This window comes from Arvicola amphibius, chromosome 11 (genome assembly GCF_903992535.2).
Source record: "Arvicola amphibius chromosome 11, mArvAmp1.2, whole genome shotgun sequence".
Lineage (NCBI taxonomy): Eukaryota > Metazoa > Chordata > Mammalia > Rodentia > Cricetidae > Arvicola > Arvicola amphibius.
In genome coordinates this window covers 44,018,120-44,030,289 of record NC_052057.2, presented here as the reverse complement: position 1 = coordinate 44,030,289, position 12,170 = coordinate 44,018,120, and the positions used below count along the sequence as shown (strand labels likewise).

At 41.4% G+C, this 12,170-nt stretch overlaps 1 protein-coding gene across 1 annotated transcript; it reads left to right on the top strand.

The window, feature by feature from the left end:
• The first annotated feature begins 3,555 nt into the window (after nt 1–3,555).
• LOC119826877 (sentrin-specific protease 2-like) lies at nt 3,556–5,040 on the top strand. Its single transcript, XM_038348389.1, has one exon. The coding sequence runs from the start codon at nt 3,556–3,558 to the stop codon at nt 5,038–5,040; it is 1,485 nt and encodes a 494-aa protein (XP_038204317.1).
• Nucleotides 5,041–12,170: the final 7,130 nt, after the last annotated feature.

The following is a 12,170-nucleotide window of genomic DNA, read 5'->3' as shown; positions in this document are numbered from 1 at the left end:
ATTTTTGATATTTTCCTTTTAATTGTTTCTAATTCTCTTATTATTGATACCTTCCTTCTAGCTCTCTCATTCTTGGTGTTTTTCATCTTAACTCTACCTTTATTCTTTCATTTACAGTTTATATAACCCAGCAAAATCTTTCAGGCAATATAAAAATTACAGTGTGGTTAGATTCTATTTTTCAAGTGAATAGTTAAAATTAATACAAGTAAAAACAATATGTTTTCCATATCCCTTACATGATTAAATATTTTATGTATTACAGGTGAAAACCAAATTATCCCAAGAATTCATGTATATTCAACCCAAACAACTTGCTATACATTAACAGTGTGTAAACAAGCAAGATATTCTCTTACTGGCAGGCTGTGCTTTGTGGTTACAAATAAAGAATCAATTACTTTATTACTTATCTTGAATGGTAATCTTATACGGATTCTTAAAGGAATCACAAATCTAAACTTTTATATCTGAAAAACAATCAGTCAGCTCTATTTTAAATCTTAAGGGCACGTACCCACTCACCAATAGTTTTTTTATATCAGGAGATTGAGTTCAGGAATGAGTACAAGGAATTAATCATCACCTTTGATCATCAACCAATTCTATTATGAAAATGTCAGCTAATAATAATTGGGCTGCTTTGTTTTTGTTCCCTGACCTTAAAGAGTTCCTCACTCAACCATGTGCCTTTCTAAAACTTAAGATTGTCTTCTTGGGTTTTTCACCTCAAAGCTATTTAACAAAAACATCTTAGCCTAACTTTAAGTTATTTTCAAAGCTTTGTTTCAGCTATGATGTACTCCAAAACATGTGAACCTGTCTCCCAACATTAAGATAAAAAGAATTTGAACCAGCCTGGCTCCTGGGGACTCAATTCTTTTCCTTAATCAGTAGCCTGAACTGGGATCTGTGCAGCTCCTCCACAGGCCCTAACTGTGTGACACTCCCTTGTATTTATTTTTAATAATCAAAACTCTATTGAAACTAACACCGTTATTATCAATTAGAATATACAGCTTAAGAAATCATCATCATAAAGATGGCAATGCCAAACATGTAAAGGCACAGAAGAAGCAAAAAATCATTCTGGAGTCTGTGATCTCTGGGTCTCGCCTATCCGAGATTCACCCGTCAGGAATTTGACTCCTGGTGGGCTGACACCTTGAAGTCAGCTGTCATTTGCTGCTCCTCTGACATGGCCACCAACAGTTTTGGTTTGTATTTCCCCAATTGATAAGGAAAATAAACATTGTTTGAAATTGTTTCTTAGCCATTTCTATCTTTGTTTTCTTTAGAGAACTGAGTAGAGGTTCACATCCCAGGCTTATGTTTTTATAAAAAATTTTTTATTAATTTTTATTCAGCTCTACAATTCTCTCTGTCTCTCTCCTCCCCTTCAACCCTCTCCCAAGGTCCCCATGCTCCCAATTTACTCAAGATATCTTGACTTTTTCTACTTCCCTTGTAGATTAGATCTATGTAAGTCTCTCTTAGAGTCCTCATTGTTGTCTACGTTCTCTGGGATTGTGTTTTGTGGGCTGGTTTTCTTTGCTTTATGTTTAAAAACTACTCATGAGTGAGTACATGTGATAATTGTCTTTCTGGGTATGGGTTACCTCACTCAAATAATGTTTTCTAGCTCTATCCATTTGCCTGCAAAATTCAAGATGTTGTTTTTTTTTCTGCTGTGTAGTACTCCATTGTGTAAATGTACCACATTTTCCTCATCCACTCTTCGGTCGAGGGGCATTTAGGTTGTTTCCAGGTTCTGGCTATGACAAACAAAGCTGCTATGAACATAGCTGAGCACATGTCCTTGTGACACAATTGAGCATCCTTTGGATATACACCCAAAAGTGATATTACTGGGTCTTGAGGAAGGTTGTTTCCTAATTTTCTGAGAAATCACCACACTGACATCCAAAGGGGCTTGCACCAGCTTGCATTCCCACCAGCAATGCAGGAGTGTTCCCTATTTCCCACAACCTCTCCAGCGTAAATTGTCATCAGTGTTTTTGATCTTGGCCATCCTTACAGGTGTAAGTATCTTTTTCTCAGTGAAACCTATTGACAATGCTGAAATTTTATCTACACTCTCATGGTAACATGCTGGTCCAAGTTGGTAGGTGTTGTGCAACAGTTTTCTCCAGGATTGAAACATTCCACTCTGAAGGACGCTCTTCAAGCTGGAAGGCAAAATACTCAAGAGAGCCCAAAAAGTCCTTGAAACTGACCAGAATCACTAGGCCCCTCCCTGCCATAGTAAGCAATAGAAGCTGAGAGTCCCTTTCAGATGGAAGGGAGTGAACAGCAAGGAAGACTCTCAGGAGAGCCAAACTCAGACCAGCTGCCTGAAAGAAGCAGGCACCACACAGCTGCTTGGAGGAGGTTTAGAGCCACTGCGTCACTTGGAAAGGACACTCTGCAGCCTGTGGAGCTGTCTGCAAGGTGTACAGTGCTTCCAGGGTCCTAGCTTTTGTGAGCTTGTCACCCATGCTGAGGGTGGGCTATGGTGATACACTTGTCTTTGAGTCATTTCTGCTCTTGTAAGCAACCCCTTACCCATATTACTGTAAGTAACCCCAATAATACTCTTTGGTTCACCGAGCTGGGCTTTGGTGGTATCTGTACTTTGGTCCATTCTGGGTTCCCTATCTGGGGAGAGTAGGCATGTGCTTCATTTTCCTATGAAAAATTTTGTCACACAACAGTACCTACTGGATTTTATAAATGCAAAATTCTTCTTATTCTTTGTAATTAGTAAGCTTATTGTGAGGAGCCATTTTGAAGGCGATTATATTTTGTTTTCTGTTATTGACCCTGAAGGACAATTTTCCAGAAGATAAATGTACTAATCAGGATGAACTCGGTTATGCTGAGAGGATCTGCGTAACCTTGTGCTCTGCAGAAGGAAACTGAGATGTGTGTGATTAGTTCACAACACTCCAACCCTGTCTTCCAACTTCTGAACCCAGTTGGGGGTGAGCAAGGCCACCCTCCCCCACAAAGAATGTTGAGTTACATTCTTACTGGTCACATCACAACCAGCTACAGAACCTTGAATGCTGTGGCTAGGGCAACCTCCGACTCAGGTATCACTTGTGAGGCTTGCCTCCTTTGTGTTAGCTGTGCGGTTAAGGCCTGGTGTCTTAACAGTGACTAGGACAGTCTGTCTGATTTTGGTATCCTGGATCTTTAGCCACTTACTGTGCCTTAAAGGGACTTATCTAAGGAAGTAGTCCTAGAACTCCACGGGGTTTCCCACAGTGGACCCTGGTGAACTGCGAACACTTGATTATTCACCAATCAGTTCCCGACACTGCCCACTCAATTGGCTTCATACTCTGACCGAACCTGATGCCCCGAAACAACTCTCTTCATCAAGAAAAGCTATTTTGAGCTCTTCATCCTGTGACCGGATAGGTTTCTGATCTTGAACCAACTTGTGAATTTTACATTTCCTGGAGTAAGTGATTCTCCTGACATCGGGGTCCGGCACCCAACACAGGCAACCCAGACAGTGATTCCAGGTGGCAACCAGGGCCGTGTGGGATGGAGACGAAGCCTGAAGCTTCCAGACAGTGTAGAAAAAGGAAACAGCAGGATGAAGGAGGCGCGGAGACGGAGTCTGAAGCCTTGAGACATGGTGGAAAACTGAAACGCCAGGATGAGGGTAGAACGGATTGGGAGTTTGAAGAGCCCAGCAAGGCTCGGAAGAGGATAGCTCAGGAACAGGGAGATCTATGGCTTCAAAGCCAACAGCCAGTCAAAGAGCAGCCACAGAAACCCCGGGAAGAGAGTCCAAAACAACTAAAGCCCCTAGAGAGGGCCAAAGGTCCACGGGAGCAGGGTGTAACTGAGAGAAAGTCTGCTGATGGTGGCAAGGGTCGTAAGAGGCCCTATTGTGTCATGGAGGAATATGCCCAAGAACACCAAAGGGAAAAGTACCGAAAGTTAGAGCAGAGCCTTCAACACAATGGTGACACGAACTCTGACCCACCCAGGGCTCACACAGCCCTCCTGGATACTTTGAACATCAAAGGTGAAGGGGAAGAGCAGAGTCATGGATCCAGTCCAACTCAGTGTGATCCTAAACAATCTGTTGTTGTTGCCACAAGAGAATGTCTGTCACCAGACAAAAGAGTAAAGATGTCTACAGAGGAATCATCTGATTCACAGAAGAAAGAAGGAGTAACCCTTGAAGAAAGAAGGGGACAGCACTTGGAGTCTGACTTGAAAGGAGCACAGTCTCAATTCCTGTATAGTGGCAGCCCCAGGTTACTCCCCAACAAGATGCCCATATTTACTACAGAGAAGAAGCCTGTTGCAGGCCAAGGAAAGGGCAGAGGTACCGATGAAGTCCTTGATGTGACGAAGGACATGGAAAAAGAAATCAAGAAGGCACTAGGTCCAGGACCCCAAGAGGAAATCCTTAGTAGTGGATTCAAGTTACAAATTACTAGAGGAGATATCCAGACACTAGAGAATGGTGAGTGGCTTAATGATGAAGTAATTAATTTTTACACGAATCTTCTGGTTCAGCGAAATGACAGAGAAGGCTACCCTGCTCTTCATGCGTTTAGCACTTTTTTCTACCCTAAGCTAAAACATGGTGGCTACAGTGCTGTCAAAAGATGGACTAGAAGAATGAATCTATTTGAAAAGGAAATCATTTTAGTGCCTATTCACCAGGAGGTACATTGGAGTCTAATAGTAATCGACCTAAGGAAACGCAGCATTATGTATTATGACTCAATGGGACACACAGGGCAGAGCATTTGTGAGACCATCTTTCAATATTTACAAAATGAGAGCAAGACTCGAAGGAACATTGAGTTGGACCCTTTGGAATGGAAGCAATACAGCATGACATCAGCGGAGATTCCTCAACAGCTGAACGGGAGCGACTGTGGCGTGTTTACCTGTAAATATGCAGATTACGTTTCTAGAGACCAACCTGTCACCTTTTCTCAGCAGCACATGCCCCTCTTTAGGAAGAGGATGGTATGGGAGATCCTGCACAGTCACTTACTATAACAACATCCTCCTGGTTGCTATGGAACCCTGCACTTTTACATCGATGCTTCTAGATACTTCATTCAAGGTGGAAAATATTGAAAACAGATACTGAGCTGTCCAACACAACAAAGCCCACTCTCTTCAATGAAGTCTTAACTAGGGGAGTCCTGCCCAGTGCCACCTGTAGGATGCATGTAACCACTGCAAGCTTAGGAAGTGCTGTTCTACCCATTTAAGAACACATGTCCAAAAATACTGTTTCAATGCTGGATTTAGTTTATGAATTGTTTTTTTGTCTTCTTGCCTCCCCCCATGATAGTTTGTTTTCATAAACTCATTTGCAAATCTTGGAAGTTGTCATTTTCCAATATTCTGTAACTCTCAACTCTATTCCTTGTTTGAACTGTTTATCCCTGAAAGGAATGCCCATTACAGTGTTATTCCCGCTGAAGATCAGGAGGGACATCAACAAGAGGAGGCAGGCAGTGTTGACTAGCCTCTCTAATGCTGGAGTTGAATCTGTTAAATTGAAGCTGGGGATGTATTTTTATGTATTTTTTTTAAAGTTTGAAATAGTACAAAAAATGAAAATAAATCGTACAGACTGAATCTTTTCTGACCCATCAAACTCTATTGGACTTGCCTAGGTTGTAGACATAGGTGGTCCTAGGATGTGGACAAGCTGCTGTCTGCCTGTAAAGGACTAATGTAGACCTGTGTAGCCATAGGATGTGGCCAAGCTGTCACCTGCCTTTCCAGGACTCATGTAGACCTATGTGGCCATAGGATGTGGCTATTCTGAATGATTTGAAAAGCTTTATTCTATTTAAAGTATGGTTTTCATTTTATTTGTTTGATTAATATTGCTATTTTCCATTCCCACTGTGGAAGTGGAGATTTCATTTTTAGCACTGATATTTCCAGTTATACAATAATCCATTTTATGTATAATAAACTTGTATTTAACTTTTCTGTTCATTATGTTACAGTTGTGTTTATGCAATTTTTATGTAATAAAGTTTAAAGTTGTTAAAAATCAAATAAAAATAAAAAATATATTATAAATTGTCATTCTGAATATTTTTCTTTTATCCTGAAGAATTTTCCTCAAATTTAAACTCATAAATATGGGTATATAAGTTAGTAGATTTTAAAAAGTCTGTCTCCTTCCCAGAATAAATGAGGCAGAACCTTACTGGAAAAAGTATGTCACTGGTGGGTGAGGGTTTGAGTGTGTATTGTCTCCCCACTTTCCTGTTATCTCTCTCTCTGATCCCAGGGTATGAATGAGAATGTGGTCAGCTGGTTTCCTGCTCCTGCTCCCAGCCTTCCCCTGTCTGTTGCCCTGCCTTCCCTGTCATGATAGGAACTGCCCCTCTAGAACCATAACCCAAATAAAAAGTTTTCTTTAAGTTGTTTTTATAATCTATTCTAGCACAGCAAGAGACAAGTACCTGATATACCCACCTCCTTACTCTTCTAGTAAGTGTTCATTTGCCCTGTCTTCTTCAAGAGTCTGCTAGCCTTGTCCTTCCATATCACATAACTGCACTGTAAGCCAGGTGGTGGTGGCGCACACCTTTAATCCCAGCACTCGGGAGGCAGAGGCAGGCGGATCTCTGTGAGTTCGAGGCCAGCCTGGGCTACAAAAGCTAGTTCCAGGACAGGCTCCAAAGCCACAGAGAAACCCTGTCTCGAAAAATTAAAAAGAAAGAAAAACAAAACATAACTGCATTGTAGCCATTGCAGAAGTAATACCATTTGACCCTACAACCTAATTTATATAGCTATGGATCTATGAGTTATTGATAGATCTTTTCCTATCCAAATGAATCAATTATAATCCTTTCCTGAGTTAGGAACTTAGCCTAAAAGTATAGTCATTATTTTAGAAATTTACAGAAATACTCTCAATGAGAAAATTAAATGCTGTGACTTTTATTTTCACCAGGGCTGAGTATCCGGTTCCAGACTGTGGCGGGGTGACTGAGAATGCCCCCATAGTCTCATGTATTTGAGTACTCGCTCCCCAGTTGGTGGAATTATTTGGGAAGAATTAGGGGGTATGGCCTTGTTGGAGGAGATGAGTCACTGAGGATGCTCACTTAATACTCTCTCCTCCCTCCCCTCTTTCTCTTTCTCTACCCCTTTTTCTTCCCACTCCCCTGCCTTGTTCATCATACGTAAGCTCCCAGCCACTGCTCCACTGCCATGCCTACTGACATGCTCATGACGTGATGGTCATGGACTCTAACCCTCTGGAACTATGAGCCCCAAATTAAATGTTTTCTAAGTTGTCTTGGTCATGCTGTTTGTCTCAGAAATAGAAAAGTAACAAGGACAGAAGTCAGTACTGAGCTACAGCTCTGACACACCTGACCATGCTGCTTGGGGGAGAAATGCGAAAGGCTTTGGGACTTTGGACAAGAGGAAAGCAGTTGAATACTGCAAGTGGGGCTTCATGGGCCATTCTAGTAGGAGCCAGGGTTGCAAATGGGAACAATATTAGCAACTGAGCAAGATACCATTCTTGTGATATTTTGGTAAAGAATGTGACTGCTTCTTGCTCTTGTCCTAAGAATCTGCTTCAGGATAAATTGAAAGTTTTGCACTAATTTCCTTAACAAAGGAAATTTCAAGAGCCTAATATTGAGCCTATCACTTGGTTTTAGTAATGACTTTCATGCAGTTCTGTAAGCAAGGAGCAAGTGGGGGAAGAGGAATTACAGAACGTACAGTATAAGGAGAAAAGGAACAACAGGACGTTAGGGTCTGTGAGGAGTCGCATCAAAGACTCCCAGTCATGAATGCAATAACCAAGAACGTGTTATTAAAATTTCAACATGTTGGGGTGGCACATGGTGATGACCCGAGAGGCTCATAGACCCCTGTTTTAAACTGAGTTAGAGGAATTCCAGAGAGGAAAGATTACTCTGGGGGCTGATTGATGGGTTTAAACAAAAAGGTTATGGGTTAATATAGGACTGGTTGGTGGCTCAGTGTTTAGGGGCTGTTAGAAACCTGTCATGAAGCTGGTCTGGCTCCCTGGCCCTCTCACAGTGTATTAATGTTGGGGTCAAAACTGATGCTTAGAGAGATCAGGAGAGGCTTGATTCAGAATGGAATAGAGAGTGGTGTCCTCAGGGTAAGACCCTACTCAGCTAAGCTTCCAACTGTACAAAAAATGCCTTAGAAATTAAAGTTCACACAACAAAGGAAAGCAACAAATCAATCTTACACAAATAAAATTCAAGGAGAGGTTCAGATTCTCCCCAAGGAAGCAGACATCAGTCACAGGCTTGTGACATTATAGTCATGAAGGATTTAAGAGTAACAGCGTTGTAGAATATTCCTCTGAAGTTAAGGAAAGCCATGAAGGCCAGGTCTGTAGCAAGGAAATCCTTGCATGGAGGCCTGAAAAGGCCATTACATGAAGCTCTGAAAGAAAGTCTGTATTGTGTTGGAGTCCCCACAGTGCTGGAGATGCCAGAGCTGTGGGATATCTCCTAAGGACAGCTTCAGACAGGGGTAGAAGCAGCCCGAGAGAGAACAGTGTGTTGCAGTCAGCAAAGCTGGACACGTGGAGTCATCTAAGTCCTTTGACATCAGACGCAGAAAAAAGTGAAAGATTTGGGGTTCCCCCTATTGGGTTCCAGTGTTGCTTTGGTCCAGTATTTCCTCACTGTGCCCTATTACTGTCTTTTAGTATTGTAGTGTATTTTTTCTGTGCCATTGTATGGTGTAGGAGTTCCTTCTGTTTGTTCTGTGCCATTGTATCACCTTTCCATAGTATAATTTACCATGCCCAACATTCATGAAAAAAATAAAGCGTAAAGTGTGACCTATAGCAGATGAAAATTCCACTAACAGAGGCAGTCTTAGAATTAACAGATGAGATAATAGAATTAACAGATAAGGACTTTTATAGCACATATTACAAATGCTATATGAGGATCAAGAATGGACTAGTACTATTCTTTGGAACTGAAGTATCCCCCCCGCCCCCACCAAAAACCTATGTATTGAAAGCTTGGTCTCCAAATGGCCCTGGTAAGAGGTGGTTTGTTCAGTGGCAACTAGCTTCACCAATGGTCAGTTCATGAGTAGGTCTTGAAAGGTGTATCTAATTCTGTCTCTACTTCCTGACTGGTCTCTTTGAAATTGTTCTACTGATGATGTTTTGTTCACCTTAGATCCAAATTAATGAAGACAGAAGACTTTGGATTAAAGCAGCTGAAACTAAGGAAGAGACAATCTTATAAATGGAAGCTGTTGTTTTCATTTCCTGGCCACCCAGACACAAATAATCACATAAAAACTATATTAATCACAACACTATTTGGCCAATGGCTCAGGAATATTCTTAACTAGAGCTTATATCTTAAAATAACCCATTTCTTTTTTTTTAAACAGGGTTTCTCTGTAGCTTTGGAGTCTGTCCAGAAACTAGCTCTTGTAGACGAGGCTGTCCTTGAAATCACAGAGATCCACCTGCCTCTCTCTCGAATGCTGGTAGTAAAGGCATGTGTCAGCACTGCATAGCAAAATTAACCTGTTTCATTTAATTTGTATATCTCCATGAGGCTGTGACTTACCAGTGAGGTTATGGCATCTCTCTCCTTCAGCAGCTACATGGTGTCTGCCTGGCTCTGCTTTCTTTCTCCCTGCATTCAGCTTAGTTTTCTCACCTACCTATATTCTGCCCTGCCATAGGCCAAAGCAGCTTCTTTATTAACCAATGGTAATAAAACATATTCATAGCATGCAGAGGGGAGCCCCACATCACAATCTTTTCATGTTATTTGTTTTACTGCTTGACTACAAGTGACTAGTTCAAACACGATAGAAACAAGGAGGGAGGTTTAGTGTGTGTGGTTGTGTTTGTTTCTCCCTTACAGCAGCTCTTAGTCCAAGGACAAGGTGGGCTTGAATTCCACCTCCCCCTCATCCTCTGGTGAGCTCATTTTTTGACTTACCCCTTTGTTTCTGGAATTCGGGTAAGGTTGCCCGTGGCTCACTACATTGCAGTAACTTGAAAACAGTGGATTGGAAAATGCTGGATACATGGTTGGGTGCCTGATGGCAACTCTAGGAATTTTGTGGTATAAGAAGTGTGTGAAAACATATTTAAAAATTTCTAGAAGAAAAGGTACACAGTCAATCAATGTGGGATAAACAGACATGTAGATAGTTCACTGGCATCTCAGCCAGGATGAGAAGACCCTAAAGAAGATGGAAGATGATCAGAAGAAAATGCTGCTACATCACAGATTGTTAATACAGTATGGAAATACACGATTCACAGGTTTACCAGTTTCCAAGAAAGAGACACTTAGGTCAAAGTGGACAGCTCTTCCTCAAATATGTCCTGACTGGGATTATTCACTTCTCCAGTTAGCAGTAACCAGCAGGAAAGGAAACAATGCAATCTCAAAACTGTGTCTTCATCAGGGAGCAGCTCAGCTCATCACTCTGGCTGCTCCCCAGTCAATCTTCCCAGCACAGAACTGCAGACTCATTACTGGATAACTTCAGGGATACGCTTATTTCTACAGAGAAGAAGGTACAAAGCAGCCTGCACACCTATGGGAAGGTAATAAACGTTGTGTAGCTAAAGTTTGTGAAATCTAATATGTAGGTACATTGAGAATAATGGTGAAAAAGACTTCAGAAGACAGCTAAAAATAAATAAGCTTCTGTACCACTGTAGAGGAGATATGATGATGATGAAGGATTTTGTCTTCCTCACTTTGTACTCTCAGCAAATACACAGCTGCGACAAACACCTCCGTCCTTCCTGCCAATGCATCTGAAAACCTACTGGTTAACTCCTTCCCCGTCTAAATATCAGGAGGACCAAGAGAAAGTGCCTATTCAGGCATGAGCCTAACTGTGCTTTCTCACTCAGTTCCTATGCAGGGGCTGTAAATTCAGGTCTAGCCCTTGGTGAAAGTGAGCAGAATTATCTTTCTTTCATCTCAGCACAGTACAGTCAGAGAAGTGGATTCTCATTTTTTTCAAGATTTGACTTGAAGTGCTATTTATTTTTGGGTCGCATGAACTTTGTTAGCTCATAGACTATAATTTATAATCTGGGCCTTCCAATTTAAAATCTTTTGTTTATTTATGCCATTTTAGTTGGCATATGAACAATGGATTTACTAATGTTTTCATGCACACATACGTATTACTTATTTTGTACTTCTACAAACTTTGCCTGCCCTCCCTCTCTTCTGCTGCCTTCTATCTCACTGTCTCTCACCTCTTTAGATTCACCATATGAGGGAAAATAGCATCCCAGGCATGGATGACACCATGGCCCCAGGTGTCACTTAGTGTGGGTCACTTAGATTGGGCAAAGACCCAACAGCAGCATAGCCCTTGAGCTACCATGTGACTCCAGGTGTGGACCCAGATCCTGGGCATTCCACACTGCCTTTGTCCCAGGTGACAAAAGCCTGGGACATCAGAGCAAGCCCTGTCTATGGCAGGGCCACAGACCCAGAAATGGCTCAAGATCACATGATGCCCTTGACCGGAATGGCAGCACATGTTACTTATTCCTGTATGGGCCTTGTAATTCTCTTTGTGGATCTCTGTGTGGGTTATGTGTCAGAATTACTGTGGCCTCATGAAAATAGATTTGGCAATGCTCCATCTGTTTCTCTTTTGTGGAATAATTTAAGGAGTATTGGTGTTGACTCTTTATTGAATGTCTGGTAGAATTCTGTTCTGAAACCATCTGGCCCTGGGTTTTACTTTTGGCTGAGAGACTTTTAATGACTGCTTCTTTTTTCTTAGCAGTTATATGTCTATTTAAAATGTTTATCTGATCTCAGTTTAACTCTGGTAGGTGGTATCTATTGGGAAAGTGGTTCATTTCTTTTAGATTTTTCAATTTTGTGGAGTTCAGGCTTTAAAAAATGTCCTCATGATTCTTTGGATTTTCTCTGTGTCTGTCCGTTGTTATGTCCCCTTTTAATTTCTGATTTTGTTAATTTGGATATTCTCTCTACATCTTTTAGTTAGTTTGGATAAGGGCTTGTCTATTTTGTTAAGAACCAACTCTTTGTCTCATTGATTCTTTGTATTGTTCTCTTTGTTTCTATTTTGTTGATTTCTGTCCTCAGTTTTATTATTTCCTGACA

Bases quoted from the DNA above. Each gene is read 5' to 3' on its own strand.
- LOC119826877 (XM_038348389.1), top strand. From the start codon at position 3,556: ATGGAGACGAAGCCTGAAGCTTCCAGACAGTGTAGAAAAAGGAAACAG.